This window comes from Exophiala mesophila, assembly GCF_000836275.1.
Source record: "Exophiala mesophila strain CBS 40295 unplaced genomic scaffold supercont1.2, whole genome shotgun sequence".
Classification (NCBI taxonomy): Eukaryota; Fungi; Ascomycota; class Eurotiomycetes; order Chaetothyriales; family Herpotrichiellaceae; genus Exophiala; species Exophiala mesophila.
Genome location: NW_015622505.1, coordinates 223,717 through 240,359, shown reverse-complemented (window position 1 = coordinate 240,359; position 16,643 = coordinate 223,717). Strand labels below are relative to the sequence as shown.

At 51.6% G+C, this 16,643-nt stretch overlaps 8 protein-coding genes across 9 annotated transcripts; 3 read left to right on the top strand and 5 right to left on the bottom strand.

Annotated features, from left to right (window-relative positions):
- Positions 1–40: 40 nt before the first annotated feature.
- Positions 41–2,768, bottom strand: PV10_02015 (pre-mRNA-splicing ATP-dependent RNA helicase prp28). Its single transcript, XM_016366284.1, has one exon. It carries the CDS (start codon positions 2,560–2,562, stop codon positions 133–135), a length of 2,430 nt encoding a protein of 809 aa, XP_016225802.1. The 5' UTR covers positions 2,563–2,768; the 3' UTR covers positions 41–132.
- Positions 2,769–2,822: 54 nt separating this feature from the next.
- On the bottom strand, positions 2,823–4,359 carry PV10_02014 (uncharacterized protein). Its single transcript, XM_016366283.1, has one exon. It carries the CDS (start codon positions 4,087–4,089, stop codon positions 3,082–3,084), a length of 1,008 nt encoding a protein of 335 aa, XP_016225801.1. The 5' UTR covers positions 4,090–4,359; the 3' UTR covers positions 2,823–3,081.
- A 409-nt stretch (positions 4,360–4,768) lies between these two features.
- Positions 4,769–7,470, bottom strand: PV10_02013 (uncharacterized protein). Its single transcript, XM_016366282.1, has 5 exons — positions 7,251–7,470; positions 6,980–7,195; positions 6,823–6,926; positions 5,151–6,426; positions 4,769–5,095 (listed from the first exon to the last, which is right to left on the bottom strand). The coding sequence occupies exons 1-5, from the start codon at positions 7,311–7,313 to the stop codon at positions 5,072–5,074; spliced, it is 1,683 nt and encodes a 560-aa protein (XP_016225800.1). The 5' UTR covers positions 7,314–7,470; the 3' UTR covers positions 4,769–5,071.
- A 127-nt stretch (positions 7,471–7,597) lies between these two features.
- PV10_02012 (uncharacterized protein) lies at positions 7,598–10,524 on the top strand. The gene is made up of 2 exons (XM_016366281.1): positions 7,598–8,477; positions 8,537–10,524. Exons 1-2 carry the CDS (start codon positions 7,860–7,862, stop codon positions 8,582–8,584), a joined length of 666 nt encoding a protein of 221 aa, XP_016225799.1. The 5' UTR covers positions 7,598–7,859; the 3' UTR covers positions 8,585–10,524.
- PV10_02010 lies at positions 8,557–13,022 on the bottom strand. Of its 2 annotated transcripts, XM_016366278.1 has the most exons (5): positions 12,654–13,022; positions 11,129–12,544; positions 10,466–11,072; positions 10,138–10,402; positions 8,557–10,054 (listed from the first exon to the last, which is right to left on the bottom strand). In XM_016366278.1, exons 2-5 carry the CDS (start codon positions 11,353–11,355, stop codon positions 9,765–9,767), a joined length of 1,389 nt encoding a protein of 462 aa, XP_016225796.1. In that variant the 5' UTR covers positions 11,356–12,544; positions 12,654–13,022; the 3' UTR covers positions 8,557–9,764. The 2 variants fall into 2 exon arrangements, with proteins under 2 accessions (XP_016225796.1, XP_016225797.1); XM_016366279.1 differs by having other exon boundaries at positions 10,466–12,544.
- Positions 12,573–12,956, top strand: PV10_02011 (uncharacterized protein; the record flags this gene model as incomplete). The annotated part of the gene is made up of 1 exon (XM_016366280.1): positions 12,573–12,956. One exon carries the CDS (start codon positions 12,573–12,575, stop codon positions 12,954–12,956), a length of 384 nt encoding a protein of 127 aa, XP_016225798.1.
- Positions 13,023–13,184: 162 nt separating the features above from the next.
- On the top strand, positions 13,185–15,995 carry PV10_02009 (uncharacterized protein). Its single transcript, XM_016366277.1, has 2 exons — positions 13,185–13,443; positions 13,584–15,995. Exons 1-2 carry the CDS (start codon positions 13,335–13,337, stop codon positions 14,864–14,866), a joined length of 1,392 nt encoding a protein of 463 aa, XP_016225795.1. The 5' UTR covers positions 13,185–13,334; the 3' UTR covers positions 14,867–15,995.
- On the bottom strand, positions 14,150–16,617 carry PV10_02008 (uncharacterized protein). The gene has a single exon (XM_016366276.1). The coding sequence runs from the start codon at positions 16,546–16,548 to the stop codon at positions 14,944–14,946; it is 1,605 nt and encodes a 534-aa protein (XP_016225794.1). The 5' UTR covers positions 16,549–16,617; the 3' UTR covers positions 14,150–14,943.
- Positions 16,618–16,643: the final 26 nt, after the last annotated feature.

The window sequence follows — 16,643 nt, the reverse complement described above, 5'->3', positions numbered from 1 at the left end:
ATAATCTGTCAAACTGCCAAGCACGTGGCGTGACCTTGAGTTTGAAACACGAGAGCAAAGATATCAATTAGCTGTACTTAGACATGCTTGTTGCTGTTGTACAAGATTACAACTGATACAATGATATCTCATCTACCAACCACTAGTGCTATTCCCTCCAAATCCTCCACTCTCGTCTGCCGCACTCGCTCCCTTCTTCCCACCCCCTCCTCCTGACCGTTGATTCTTTTGCTGTGCAGCCTCGTGCTTCCTCAGCTCCTCCGGTAACCGTGAGATGCTGCTCTTTTGCAGCATTTGCTTGAGATCATACATGACGTCCGTGTCCTCATTGCCCAAAAATGTAATCGCAACTCCGCTTTTGCCTGCTCGACCTGTTCGACCAATCCGATGCGTGTAGCTTTCAATGTTGTTCGACATGTTGAAGTTGACCACCAGGCTGACATCTGGTACGTCAATACCTCTGCCCGCCAGGTCTGTCGCCACAAGCACGTCTGTCTTGCCGTCACGCACAGCCTGCAATGCTGCTTCTCGCTGCTCCTGCGTCTTGGATCCGTGTAATGTCACCGAACTGAAGCCCATGTGCTTGATGTCACGCGCCACAGCATCGCAGTTGCGTTTAATGTTGACGAACACAATAATGGGCGCTTGGAATTCTCCCGAGTTCAGGATCTCGCCCAGTCGCTTCTTGCGTTTCTCTTCGCCCGCCACAAACTCCACCCGTTGTTCCACCGTCTCCACGGCTTCTCCCACGTTACCTATCGTCACAATCGCCGGCCGACGGAGGTATTTCCTCGCAATTCGTTCCACCGCTGTAGGCATCGTCGCCGTATACATCATGGTTTGCCGATACCGGTCCTTGCCGCCGAGATGCCGCGACATGGCCCGCGCATCTTCCGCCGCTTCGCTGTCCGGTTTCTCGTTACCGACCGGCAGCGCGTCCAGGATTTTGTTGACGGGATCTTCGAAACCCAGATCGATCATGCGGTCGGCTTCATCCATGATGACGTAGCAACACTGTTCGAGCACGATGATTCGCCGCTCGATGCAGTCCACCAATCGGCCGGGAGTGGCGATGATGATTTCCGCTCCATTGCGCAGGTTGTACGCCTGCTCTTCAATGCTGTGACCGCCGACAATCGACACCACCGTGAACCCGAGCGGATTGGCAAATTTCTTTGCTTCCGTCTCGATCTGCTGGGCCAATTCACGGGTGGGCGCTAGAATAATGGCATAAGGTCCATTATTCCGCCGCATGTCATCTTCGTCCAGTCGAGGCAGTTCGGCGATGTAGACCAACAACGGAAGTAAGAACGCCGCCGTCTTACCCGAACCCGTCACAGCAACACCGATCAAATCGCGGTTTTGAAGTGCAATGGGGATGGCAGCACGCTGAATGGGCGACGGCTCGACATAGCCCACTTGCTCGATAATCTCGAGCAGCCGTCGGGGCAGATTTGATTCCTTCCAGTTTCGCATGGGGTTTGGAATCCCACCTCCTTTGGTTGCAATGTTGAAGTCTTCCTTGAAGATGCGCCAGTCACGTTCTCGCATATGCTCCAGCTTCTTTTCGCTCCAGTGCTTGTCAATCGCCATCCGGTGGGACTCCTCTTTTCTTCTTCGCTCCATCTCCAGAATCTCCTGAGCCCGGGTCGCCCCTCCTTCGACGTCTCTTGACTGTAACGCTGCGGCGTATTTCTTGGCTGCTGCATCGGCGACTTGATCATCGAATCCACCGAGCCTTCCGCGACCATAGAAGTTGACCTCTGCTCGGTTGGCATACAATGGATTGTAATCGGGTGTCGTATCTTCCTCGGCGTTCCACTCGAAATTGAACTTTTTCTCCGTCGTCCGACGGCGTTTTTTCAAGGCGGAAAAAGTCGACACATTCATATCTGCGCCCATGTATCTCTCGCGAATCAAGTCCGACTCTTTACTCAGACTCTTGTCTTCAGCGGCCGGACGCTTCTGCGCCTTGGAATCTCCGCCAAAAGCCACTGACTTGGGCGCGACGGGTGGGGTCAAATTCGAGTCCTTGTTGCGATCCCTCCCCCGCATGGCTGCTGGGCCTGTGGGAATGTCGCCATTTCTCTGGGCTTTGGGGCCGGCAGGGAAGGGGTGGGGTTTGGGGGACTCTGGAGCAGATTGTGATTTGGATAGGTCGCTGTGAATGGGCCTGATCTGGGTTGATACCGCTTTGGTAGCCTCGGCTTCTCTGGCCCTTTTCTCGAGAGCGATGCGTTCTCGTTCTGCCTTGGACAGGAACTTTGGCTTGCTGGCTGCGAGATCCGCTTCGCGCTTTTTCTGTAGCAGTTCCTCGACACTTAAAGGGGTTGATTTAGGGACCTTTGGAGCACCCCACCCCTTCTTCTTTGGTGGCTGGGGAGTTTGTCCATTTTCTGTAGGAGGCGGAGGAGGGGGAATATCAGAAGAGATCGGCGGAGGTGGAGGAGGAAGATTCGCGTCTGGCGGAGGCGGCGGAGGAGATTCTGGCCTTGACCTTGAGTCAACAGGTGGAGCTGGGATATTCTTCTCACGACGGCCGTTCACCATAATATCAGTCATGATTGCATCTCCCAGAGGTGGAGCGTCGTGGCTTGGAAGCCGATGAGATCAGAGATGAGAGAGGGCAGGGAATTCTTAATGTCTGTCGGATTTGCTACTGGTCGAAGTTGACAGATCCAGAGAAGCGACCAGGTGCGAAAACACAAGATGGAGGGTGACAAATATGAAAGAGAGACGGAATGGCACCGAAAGGTACAAGATAAATTGTTGTCGCCATCGATTGATGAAAGTCGTGAGAGTCAAAGATTCAAAAGTCACGTCTAAAAGCAGCGAGGGAATCCATTATGGGAGCCGCTTTAACCACAAAACCACGTGATCATGCCTCAGCAATTATTCAAATCTGGCAATTCTTGGGTATCTCTTCCATCTTCTTCCACGCTTCGCCTTCTCCTCCTCCCTTTTACTTGACTCAATAACTGTACAAATTTGACTCGCAAATAGCTCAAGTGACAGGAGAGAACGCTTGACATCAAAACCGGGTCCCATTTGCCCAAGTGACACAGGTAGGAATGTCCTATATCAGACTTGCAGCCCAGCCGTACACCCTGGTTTCAACGACTCGTACACTCCGCTCAACTCCTTCCACAGTCGCTTCGCCTGCCGATCCCCCTCGGCACTTTGGACAAAGTCGCTGGCGGGTTTGATCTGGCACTCGCTCAAGTACTGGCCGTGGGTCTCTTTGCCTGCTCCGGCGCCGTAGACCAAGGTCCTTGCTCCGTGCTCACCGGACCTCGCCACGAGTTTGAGAATCTGTCGTGCGACGGCCCCCTGTTCCCGGAAGAATGGCGTCCAGCACAATCCAGGAGCGGCATGATTGATAACCACCAATGGCTTTCCAATGGAATCCTTCTGGGCCAAGGTCTCAAAGACTTGGGCAAGATACTTGACCAGAAGCATTACGTGAAGCTTGCTGAGATTGTAGCGAAGGTTCATGTCGGTGTGTTTGTCTGCTGAAAGAGTGCTGAAGATCTTGCCATCCGGTGGCCCTGTGACATCCTTCTCCTTGGCCCAGAAATGGACTGCGGAGCCCGTGATGGCGATGTTGGGTGTGATGTTGTACTTTCTGGCCGACTCTTGCAAGATAGGGGTTAGCAAGACCGCCAGAAAGAAAGTCGAGACGACGTTGACCAGTAAAGTCAGCTCGTATCCTTGGATGACGTTGAACTCCTTCTGCACGATGCCGGCGTTCAAGAGGACTGCGTCAATACGTGGTAGGTCCTTGCATCGCTCTGAAAAGGCGATGATGCTGGGGAATGAGCACATGTCGAGCTCCATGACGACAATGCTAGGCTTCTGTCCATTCTTGCTCTTCACTGAGCCCAAGGTCTCCTTGGCTTGCTCACCCTTTGCGATGCTTCGACATGCGAGGATAACGGTGCTGCAGTTGAGCTGGATCAGGAGTTTGGCAGCTTCCAAGCCGAGCCCCGAATTGGCTCCCGTTACAATGATGGTACGCCCGCTCAGATCGAAGGAGGGCACTGGTGGTTCTGTAAATTGCCCACGGATAAATTGTATATAACCCGGCATGATGTTGAAGCGCAGTCGTCTGCCTTTTTGTCACTCAAAGTAAGGTTTCTTCGATTGTAGTCAGTGAATTGCAGGTGTGTACACAAAGATCAGAACAGAGCACAAGATTGGACATGTTGACCATTTATATTTCAATAGCAACACCAGCTTGTCACCGTGCTTGTGCAGATCCCAGATCTTGTCTGCTTTGTGATCTCGATCCCCTCCATAGAATTATGCTCGGCAAGGCTAAGGAGACACCAATGATTGTGCGAGATGATTACAATCATGGATGCTAAAGTCCGGGGGACGTGCCACTTACCTGATCCCGTAAGCCAGAGCCGCGGGATGGCGCTTAAGTCCATCCCTGCAATGACATATTTGCGAGATTTGCCAGATTTGCGATATACTTGATGGTACCCACGCTCGGCCTCGATCGCGAATTTCTCTCTCTCTCACACAAGCGTCCAGGTCTTGCTAACCCTGCAGGTTGCCGTCTTGGGAAATATGCGCGACTAGTGATCCAATTAGAATTGCAGACATTCCTGTTGCCTACGATTTGTGTTTTGGTAAATCAGCCTTGACCTTGTTGATGTTGTGCACCTGCAGGAGATATGAGTTGACGAGTTGACGAGTGCACGAATATACGAGGTGTATACGGCCACGACGAGCTCACGGAAATCGTGCCCTCGGAAACACTCATTCATCGTATGTCGCCTATATCATCGGGAAATGCAAGATCAAGAACGGTATGACCATCATGTTCCGCTATCGCTATCGGATAGTCGGTACTTCTCCTAGAGCTACAAACACTCACACTGACTGAGAAGTGTTGACGACAAGAGCCGCGGTCAACCTCTCGCTCATCCTAGAAGATGAACCTGGTTCATGAGCCATTACCACATCGATAACTCCACGAACGTCTGGTTCACGCTCCTTTCCCTTTCCCCTGGGCTTCATGTTACTGTGTCCAAGCCTGATATACTGTGTAGACTTTTGGTTCTTAAGAATACCGTATTGGTGGTGGCTAATCAATAATGTTAGCTTGAATCGATCCCCTAGACATGACAGCTCTGCCTTACCTGCCCATTGATAACTCCTGGAATCTTGGCCCCCTCGACCAGTGATTTGTGCGACTTTTGCACTGAGGCTGGTCCGTTGATCTCTCGATCCAAGGCCATGTATTCTTGGGCCGCATCCTTTGTTCCTCTTTCCATCAAGTACTTCATGTAAAGCGCCACCAACTCTTGTGTTGTCGCTTCTGGAAGCGTGCCCTTAGCAAGAATCTCGTCCACCACTCGTCGAATTTGCTGGTGTTGATGTTCAGCGTCACTGCTGGTGCTGAATTGATCAATCTCAAATCGGAGATAATTCGTCCAAAATAGCGCACTATCGAGATAGTAGTTTTGGTTCTTCTGAAACAGCTGACGTGCTTCTTCAGGAGAGCCCTTGGTCTTCCACAACAGCTTGGCCCACTCTGAAACCAGAGCCGCTTTGGCTGCGCCTTCAATCGCCGCGTGCTCGATTTGATATTGATATACTGCAATTGCCGATTCGAGATCCGAGTGGCGCCGGTTGAGGTTCGCGAGTGACACGATGGTGTCGACGTGGCCTGGCAATGCGAAAAGGATCGCTTCGTGGATATCCTTGGCTACATCCACCCGCCCTGTCGACTCCTCGAAATAGGCGTATTGCAGCCGAGTAGCTGGGAGGGCAATAGGCACGAACAGACACGACGCCCTCTGGTAGATGTTGCGAACCTCCTCTTCCTTACCAGACTGCGCCAGCATCCATCTGGCATACCTCAGCCAGAACTCTTCGTGTTGTGCACAAGTGACGAGGCAGCGCTCATAGAGAAACTGCACTCTAGCCACGTCGCCTTCCACCTCTTCAAAGTCAAGATATTTCCGCCAATTGGTGAGCTGCGCCTCATCCAGATCCGTTACATGGAAGTATGGTCTTTTGATCTCTGATTCGTACGTCCATCTCTTGGTCGTTTCGGTCTGGGTGTTGCGGAAGCTGTCCAGATGGATGCTATCAATCCGTGATCGCAATTCCCTTTCCACTTCGGCCTGGCTTCGCCCCGCCTTGTAGCCGGCGCCTTCATTTTCTAGATCCAGCTGTAATTGGGTAAGCTGGCTTGCTGAGATGAGGTCTGCCAAGGGTCGAGACTGCGCCATTTGGCGATATCGTTCAAAATAGCGGGCGTACTGATGCATGGGAATATGGATGACTCGGGAAAGAATGGCAAAGATGCGATCGTGGGCGTCATGTCGTTCCTCAAACTCAACGTACTTGTCCCAGAACGGATGGGCAAGAAAATCGAGGCCGACGCTCACAGCACCGCGTTCAAAAAGGCTGCGAATTAGACATTAGTATGGCCAGAAACAACCCAAGGGTGGAGTGGATCGAGAAGAAGCAAAATGGGGTAGGTGGATGTACGTGCAGATGATGTGTTATTCCTGTGCATCATTTCTGGCCGCGTGACAAAAAGGCCAGCAAAACCGATCAAACGGATGAGTGGACCTCCATCCTCCACAACAAACAACAAATCAACGCATCTGGCTGGTAAATGTGAGAAGCATGCCTAGCAGAGGGCTGAGCCGAGACGATCTCACCAGTTTAGAGGTTCAATCGCGACAGGCAAAAACAAGTCGTAGGTGACCAGCAGGACTGCAGAAAGGTAGATCGTGTTGATGGCGTGCTGTGTTTAGGTTGTTGCTTGAAGTGGGAAGAATTGCATTGTATACTCACTCTCGAATAATCTCGGAATCATGGCTTGTCTCAGTCTTGAAGGCACAATAGTTGGTCCATAAGTCGACGGAATTTGTCACACTGGCAATGCCTCTCTCATATACCTGTATTGTTTTAGCATCGAAGAAACTGGCCATGGCGCCAAAGGGCATCTCACCATTTCGGCAGCCTCGGTCCCAGCTATGGAAAACTCCAGATCTGCATACTTTTTCCAGTATCCAAAGAATAGAGGGAACTTGGAGAGGAATCGGTCGTACACATCACGGACGGTGGTGATTGCCTGTGAGCTGGAGTTGCGATTGATGCCGCCTTCAAGCGTCTCGCTGGCTCGAACCAGCTTCTCCCAGATCTCAAAGTTGTCCGAGTCCTCGTTCTGTAATTTCATTAGCGGAAGGATTCAGGACAGAATGCTCGCGAAAGGTACCCACCACCTCTACGAGAAGCTTTCGTAGCTCTGCAGACTCTTCATCGTTGGAACCATAGGCGTCCATCAGGACGCTCGCGAGGCTGGCTTGGACAGTATGTGCAGCTTTTGAATGAATCTCAGGTTTCGCGAGTTGCCAGAGTAATTAAAGAGGTTGATTTACCAATAATTGTCCAGCCTCACTTAGATAAGAGGGCAGATTGTGATAAATATGTAGGATGAGGTGAATCAAGAAAGACAAACTGACTGCGCTCAAGCCTGCGCTGGGAAAGTCAAATAAATGCCAAGACTTTTTGGGGAAGATGCGGAAGGGACTTGAGATTCGCAAGGGCAAGAGCGACTGACTTGAGTATCACTTTTTATCAGACCTTAACAACTCATCACCACTAAACACCAAAATCACAACCACTTCTCCTTGCTGAGTTTCTCAATGCCAATTGTCGTCACCGCATCAATTTGGTGTCTAGCAGTCTACTCTCCAGCACTTTGTCCTCTTTTGGACTGTCCCCTTGCTCTTCAAGCGTGTGTCAAATCCTCACTTTGGAGCACCGAGCACTGAGCACCTTGATTCGACAACTCCCACACAGAACTCACCGTTGGCGTCCCTCTCAGCATGGCTTCACTTCAATCACTACCAGCAGATCTTCCACTGCGACTTACGTCATTCTTCCGCAAATTTCCTCCTCATTTATACTCGGCCAAAGCCACTGGCATGACGATTCCTCTCACTAAGAAGGCTGCAAAGCTCGCCGCCGAAGCTCGTTCTGCCCCCGGTGTCAGCAAAGCCGTACAAGCGCAGCCAATAAACTATTCACTACCACCAACACCCGAATCCTCAAACGACACCCCCGACGTCGATGTCAAGACAGTAGAGCCTCAGACCACGTCGTCTCCAGCTACGACGAAGCCAGCCAAACAACACCTCAATCCCTTCCTGCCCAGGAAAATATTTACAACAGGAAAATGGAGGGGCCCGCAGTATGGCTTAAGGATACAGGCAGACCTGGTGAAGTTAGCGCGAAAGTATGGAGTGGAGGAGCTTCTGCCGATAGGGCCCAAGTCGACGGCTTTCAAACAACAGAGACTGATTGAGCACGGCCTTCGTATAAGAGGGACGGGAGAAGGCCAGCAAGTCAAAGGTCACAAATGGGAGAGGACGCAAGGTGCGAGGTTGGAGAAGAGAAGGCAGGCCATGGAGAACATGCCTGCCCTCATTAGCGAGTGGAAGTCGGTAAGCATGCAGCAACTTCTGTCAGCGCTCAAGCGTGTGGATGCTAACTATCAGCACAGAAAGGTCACGGTCGAGGTTGGAAGAAATTTCCCAAGAGAAACGCTTAACAAGATTCTTTGGAACACGGCATCATCCAAGCTTTGGCAATGGTTCCATTGTATGACGTCTCACCAGGGCTGCCTGGTTCGTCCTCTCAGAGGCCTGTCCGACTTATTGTATAGAACTCAGCGATTGCAGCTATGCACAACCACTTCATCCAGCTTTCCAGGCGCCGTTTTCGGCATGCGCTCAGTGTCTTGCTCCCCGTACAACATGCTCCGCTTTCACCTGTTCATTCTTCCTCCAGTTCCTCAACAATTGTGTCCAGTGACCGAAAATATGTTCTGGACTCGTACTTTGCGTACCCATCTCTCGGCACCCTCCTCAAATGCCAAGGCAACCGCTTTCTCATATCCTGTTGTAGGAAAGTCATCCTGACTCGTGGGTTCCTTATCATGGCCAACAGTTGGGAGGTGATGGTAAACAAAGAGAGAGTCATCTGCGCGCTGATGCGCATGTCCCCGCTGCTGTCCCCACTGCTGCGGGAATCGACCTCGCTATCCCATCCGTTGTGGGCAAAGGCGCCTTCGCAGAGATCGTCTTTGCCCAGGCCGTTGTCGAGGGTGCATTCCTCTCCCTCAACAGATCCCAAGGCTGGAGAGGCCTCTGCTCCCATATTACGCTGCATTTTCGTTACTTGGGAGGATCGTTGAATACGGAAACGTTTGGGGTCTTGTTTCGTCCGTATCGGCCGAGAATCGACTTGACACAACCGGAGCGACGCTGTACAACCCTGGGTTGACGAGAGAATCGGTGCGCTCGAAAGGTCGGAGCGGAGATGCTGATTCGATCGATGGTGGAAGTGAAGGCCTTTGAAAATTCGATGAGGTCCTCTACCGGGGTATCAAGTGTTGCTGGCTAAACAATGCTCGCTGATGAAATTGATACAGGTAGAGATGCAGGTAGGGTTGCAGCCTCTGCAAAAATCATTTTGCCACGTTTTTACATGTGGGTGAACAAGAACCGGATCTCTGGTATCATGCCCATCTTTTGATTTGTCGAGTGTCGGAAGTCCGAAAAATTAGCAAATATGCTTTGAACCGCGTCCCCAGGTCTTGGTCCTCAGATGCTCAGCATGGCGAATCCGGTGTCAAAGATGAGCCACATGGAATTGCGGATTCCGGGTGATTAGAGAGAGGTGTAGAGTGATGGCGACGATTGCGGCCAGACTGTGGTGTTGTATCTGCTTCAGATCCAGATTGTGTGGGTTCTTCTTCTGACCAAAAACAGCCACAGACAGCCGAGAAGACAACTGCCGAACAGCATCATAATTCCACAGAACAGCTGGAGTCCCAAATAGCTGGGATTGGTGTCATCGTTGCCCCTAACCAGAGCTCCGGCTATTGGACTTCCGATCAGCGATGCGAAGGCTCCAATTGCCTGTGCCATACCGAGTCGAGCTCCTAGAACTTTGGGATCAGGGCATACCACGGGGAAGATAGTGGGTGGGAGTGGGATCAGAGCACCAGAGAAACCACCTAGGAACGAATTAGAAAGAGTCAATATAAGTCTGGCCATGAGCATGTGAGAAGTCATGACCAAAGTTCAAGGGGGAATTCACCGTATAGAGCGGCAAACGCGAGAAAAGACTGCTGGGTTTCGATGGCGATCCAGACAAGACACATGATTGCTGACAAGACGACGCAGACGATCCAGGGAATCATAACTCCGACCTTTTGAGCGGCATAGGCGGCTACCAGTCGGCCAAACACCGACACACCGGAAGCAATGGCAATAGAATACAGAGCAAGAGACCTCGACATTCCGATCCTGGTTTCTGCGAAACTGGGCATGTAAAAGAATGGTACTAGGTAGCCACAAAATATCTGCCCGGAGGATGATCAGTAAATGCCCACACAACTGGGAAAGGAAGGCAGCGAAGGTCTTACGAAGAAGTTAGACCACGTATACAACCAAAAGCCAATGTCGGCAAAAGCCTTCTTGTCGAAGATTTTCCTTGCCGTGCCACTCGAAATGTCGCCGGTGTTGCCGGTATTCCAAAGTAGCAAAGGGAAGGCGGCAGCGTAGCAGGCAAACATGATGAACCCCATGACGCGAACGGTCCAGCCAAAGCCGATAGAGTCAATACACGAGTTGAAGATAATGGTATAGATGATACCACCGACAGGGGCGCCGCAAGTGACGATTCCCAAAGCCATAGGCCGTCTTTTGGTAAAGCTTCGGCTCACTAAGGCGAGGCCAGGGATATACAAGACGCCGCAGCCGAGGCCCATTAGAATGCCCTGCGAGAGAATGATTGAGTAGTACTGCGAGGAGAGGGACAACATCATGGTGCCAAATGTCGATGCTGCGGCTCCACCAAACAGCATAATCCTGTAATACCCCAGGTCAAATAGTGGGCCTGATATGACACCAGTGAGGATGAGGAGGTAAGAGGCAACGGTGCCCACCCATGAAATGGCTGAAGGCGGCATATCTGGCAAGAGAACCATTTCGTAATAGTTCTGAAACAAGCCAAAGGCAAAGGTAAAGCCCCTTCAGAAACCATGGTCAACGTTAGGAGACAAAAACAGAAATGGCTTGAGGCATACCAGACATTGAAGAATACCAGCCAACAGCCAAGAACTTGGAGCCATGCTCGGAGTCCACCGTCCTTTGCGGTGGCAGGAGCTGGAGGAATGACTGTCGGCGGCTGGATGGGAACTTGACTCGCACCAACCGACTCTTTTTCTTCTGTAGGTGCGTCAGGAAGGGGAGGATGCGTTGAATCATTTTCGACATCCTGATTCGACTTGTAGTCATGGTGAGGTCTGGACATGGCGACCCTTAAGCACAATGGACTTGACGGAGGTGTCAAGAGGCGAGTGTAGCTAGTGCCGCGAACTCGTCGTGATTGAGATAAGAGCGACGACAAGGACAGAACAGAGTCCTGAGAGGTGAGTTTGAAGTTCGCAACGGTGCCGAAACCATTGGTATAGGGGCCTCGGGTCGTAGAAAAAGGTCAGTGTGAATCAAGGAGTCGAAAATTGAAGAAATGGATTTGTAACGGTAAGGACATGGACAAGTCCACCAGCTAAGCAATGAGTGGATATAGTGATGCATTGGATCTTGAAAACACTTTGGAACGTTGATCCGCCAGCCAACCATAATGGGAGGGATGTGATCCTTCATACAATGATTTGACATTTACCGAGGCTCGCGGTGTGGAGAGCGTATTGACGATTGCTGTTGCCATGTCCATCTGAGGTTCTTCGGGCTTTTTCTTCTGCCGACTGACGTGGGTATTATAAGACTGCATGGAATATTAATGGCAGGAATAATGATCAAGCAGTGTTGTGCTTCGATCGAGGCGATTCTGTGCCAGCATGATACCACCGTTTCACTGTTAATTACCCGCTGGGGAGGAGGTCGATCGCTTCAGAGAGTACGGAGTATGAGCCTTTGAGTTAATGGCACCAGGCCGCGATGGGGCCTCGGGGTGGATGGCTGATGCTCCCACTGTTCTCGATTCTTTAGTGCGGGGAAGTGGAAGTCCATCATTGATTGTCGTACATTCGTACCCTGAGCCTTCGAGGCGAATGTCCAGCATTCCGTATAGCCGCCTGGGCTTGTCCATGTTGTTATTTTGGTGTGCCTATGGGTACTTAGAGGCAGAGGGTCGTCCAGGGGCACGGGGGCACTGGGGCCCTCGGCCCCTCGGCCTAGGGGCCAATGTCCAGTGTCCAGGCCCCCAGAACCTCCACGAGTCAACCCTCCATGGACCCCATGTACTCCGTACTCCATGCCACTTCGAGGTCTTGGCTGCTGCAACCGCGGAACGTGTGCGCCGTCTGTGTGTGCCGTTTTTTCCGGAGAGGCTCCCAGTTCAGTGGGGTGAAGCTTTAGCCAGAATCTTAAGCTGAAAGCCACCTGGCTCGATGCCTGGGCCTAGAGGGTGGTTTTTGATGACCAAAGCATCGTCGTCTAATAGAGTGTCTTGGCCACTTGATTGTCGTCGTGAAAAGCACCTGGTCAATATCAGCACGTTCCCTGGTCATGTTCCATGCCTTGCTTCGAACACACCACATCACTTCGAGGAAGAAAGTGGCTCGGCTGAAGGCTGCGGCAAAGACATACCAATGTTTTGCCCTTTTGCGCTCAGGTGGTATTCCAGGGGTGATGTATGTCTGTGGAGAGCATAAGCCCAACGTCCAGGGCTGGGTCGACACAGTGCATCATCTCAGGTACAAGGACTACCAACTTGCAGCACCTGTCGAGGCCATGGACGAGACCATAGGCAAGATTGAGCCCTCTTTTGCATGCCAACTAGGCCTACTGAGAGAAGTCGACACGGTCAAGGCAATGGCTGCGATGATGGAGCAGGCAGGCCAGCGACAGTGGTGGCGAAACGCAATGGGATTTTCCAACGACAAGCAATAATGGCAGTCGCTAGAGACTCAGGGAGTGTGTGTTGCGTTGCGTCTTGATGCGTTCCTGCCTTTCATGCTTTCAACCACGCGACGACGGCAGTTCCCGGACTGTGGTTCACGCCTGCCGTTTCCTGTGTGCCTCTGCGCCTGCCGTGCCTGCTTCCTGGCTGCGTTGCTCCGAAGTCCGGAAGATTAGTTTTGCCATTTCCCCGGCATCCTGGTACTTCCGACGATTGAGTAAGCACAGACTTCAACATCTTCACCATCATCACCTTCCCACATTTATTACTGCTTTGTCACATTCAAGTTCGCCCCCTACTCTCAGCCACCGCTTTGGCTCTTTTGTGCTTGGGAATCGACTTGTCTCGTTTCCCAGTACATCATAGTCATGGCTGGCAAAACCATTGTCGTTGTGGGCGCTGGTCCTGTTGGCGCCTTGGCTGCTCTTTTTGCGTCGTCCCGAGGGTATCAAGTCCATGTCTACGAACTTCGACCAGGTATGTCATCCACGTCTTTAACCGCCTTATCCAAGACAAGGGGTCCCCTTTCCCCTTTCAAAATCTCCGTTCCAGCGTGCCTGAGTGTCCGCACCTCTATTCCTCCAGGTCTAGAACACTCGCTAATCATTAGCACCCAGACCTCCGAAACGCTGGAACGCAGCCGCTCAACTTCACAAAGTCAATCAATCTTGCTTTGTCAGAACGTGGCATCCACGCACTTCGCTCCACCGGGAACAATGAGCTTGTTCAATCAATCCTGGAACGGACCATTCCCATGCATGGAAGAATGATTCACACTCGTTCAGCCACGGGAACCATTTCTCAGCAGTCCCAGCTCTACGATGTACACGGTCGCTATCAGCGCTCCATTGACCGTGGAGAGATCAACGACATTCTGCTGGACCATCTGGCTTCGCTGCCTAATGTCAAGCTCTTCTTCCAGCACAAGTTGACCGGGGCGGACTTTCAGAAGAAAAAGGCATGGTTTGAGATGATGGATAAACCTTCATCCTCTGGCCGAGCCAGAGAAATCGAAATCGACTTTGACCTCATGATTGGCGCCGATGGTGCTCATTCCGCCACTAGATTCCACATGATGAAGTTTGCTAGATTGGATTATCAGCAGGAATATATCGATTGCATGTGGTGCGAGTTCAAAATGGCCCCCAACGCTTCCGGCGACTTCGCCATTCATCCGAATCGTCTCCATATCTGGCCAGCTGGAGCCTTCATGTTCATTGCTTTACCAAACCTGGACAAGTCCTTTGTTTGCACCCTCTTTGGCCCGGTTAGTCTTTTCAACAGGCTTGAACAAAGCAGTCAAGATGAAATTGTGGCTACATTCGACAAATACTTCCCGGGTGTGACTGATCACATCCGGCCGGATGACCTGGTTCAGCAATTCAGACGAAATCCGCATCTCCCTCTGATCAATATCAAGTGCTCTCCTTATCATTTCAGCGACTCGGTCGTCATCGTTGGCGATGCTGCACACGCAATGGTGCCTTTCTATGGTCAGGGAATGAATGCCGGCCTTGAATCTGTCAGAGTCCTTTTTTCCAAGCTCGATCAGCTGTCTCGCGTCGATGAAGCGCTTGCCGCTTACACAGATGAACGCAAAGCCGATGCTCACGCCATCGCCGATCTGGCACTTGCCAATTACACCGAGATGAGATCATCAGTCACATCCCCTGTCTATAAACTGCGAAAGCAGATCGAAGAATTTTTGTACCATTACGCTCCTGGCCTGGGATGGGCCACCCAATATTCTCGCGTCAGTTTCAGTAATACACGATACAGCGAGGTCATTATCAAGTCACAATCCCAAAAGCAAATATTAACCTGGTTACTCGGCTCAGTAATCACAGGCGGAACATATGCCGCGTTCAAGATCTTCAGAAAATTCTTTCGCCAGCACTAGTTCCATCCATCTGGCTTCCCGGTCCTCGTAACATTCCAGTGTGGGCGTCGTGAGGAAAGGAGAGACCAGTCGACCGCTTACATTGCTGGCATCGCACCGCGCTCATCCCAATAGCCATACGAAGACTGCAACTCGGACTCATTGCGACATTGGGGATGTTCATAGTCTTGAGTGGAGCCGAATGGCCAAACCGGAGTAAAACAAATCCTTCCCAACTCACATTGGTCGCAGCGTTTCCATATGGTCCAGTCCAAATAGGTGATGAGTGACTGTATGTCAGCCACAGCCTGAGCGACATCGACACGGGTGCTGAAGGCACGGAGGAGTGTGGAACAGATCCTGGTCGACACCAAACTCAAGGCACGACCGGCAATCGAGCTCGGTTTGACTTGCCCGCCTGGCATGTTTTGTGCCACACAGCGTGCCACTTCGGCGTCAAAATCTCGTGCATCAGAGTCAATGAAATTAGCGAGCAGCCTGTCGAGCTCCTTGAGAAAATGAGTTCGGTCCACAATTCTCCCAGATGTCAAGTATTTCAGCTCGGTCGCATATCTTGCCACGATCATGTCTGCGACACTTTGCCAATCTGTAAACTGTCCCGCACTCAAATCCTCCGTGCTGTCCCAGTCATTCACCACCTTGTCCAGCTCACAACGAAGAGTGTTTAGATCTTGATCTGAGGTGCTAGTCAGTCGGGGCAAATGAGCGTCTGGAAGAAATAGATCCATGTCATGGCTGAAGGCCGTGACGAAGTTGTTGTAGTCTAGAGTAACACGGTGGCCACCGATGCCGTCGTAGCGTGAGGCCACGGCATGGATCCAATTCCATATGGACCTTGATGGTGTATAGTCTTTGGATAGTGCTGACCCTGCTCGGGTGGCCGTCTGGAAATCGAGAGATTGGTCGAAGGAGCACATGATGATCTCAAATCCAGCTTCCATGCGGATGAAGCCCTTGATTTTGCCTCCCCAACGCTCTTTGGACAGCTTGCACAGACCACTAGCACGCTCATACTCCCAAAATCGGTCATCATCTGCATCAGTGCGATTAAGAAGAAGGATGTCTTGAACGTCAAGTGTTCCTTTGGATGTCTTTCCTGCCGACATGCCGTCGATATACAGTAAGGGGGTCAAAGCCTTGGTCTTATATGTGTGCAGCCAGCCAGGCTTCATAGGAGAAGGGGCCGGCCTCAGTCTCGGGGCTTTAGGACTACCGAAAATGGCTTCCAGGAGACCAGGTCGCTCAGGGCTGTCCTCCCCAGCCATGCCATCCTTTGTGATAGAGTACTGTATCCCTTTGTCCACCGCGGCCCGTGGTCCTGCGGCATATGTCTGGCTTCGTGGTGGGGGCCGCCTATTTTTCTTGGGGAATTTGACGGCGAAGTTCCTGGCGTGTTCAGGCTCAAAGGCAAGCCATTCCATACCCTGAACAGGAGTCGATGTATGAGTGCCATGATAGAACTGGGTCCCTGCGGGCACTTGAGCTAGGAATAAGGACATGCCATTGTGGTTCACTGAGGATCCCCATTGTCGCATGGATGAGTGGATAGCATTGAATAAATGATTCGCATCATCAATTTCCTTGGTCTGTCTTCGGTTGCACGGATCTGAGCGTGGCAGGACGACGGAAGCTGTCACCGCCAGCACGTAGAGGAACCAGAGTAGCAGAGTACTCGAAGGCATTTTTGAGGAGGTCCAGCCTGCCAGAGATGCAATCAAAGATCAAGGGAGATGGAAGGCAAGATGTTGAACGGGTATCTGATCATTGCTAGTAATAC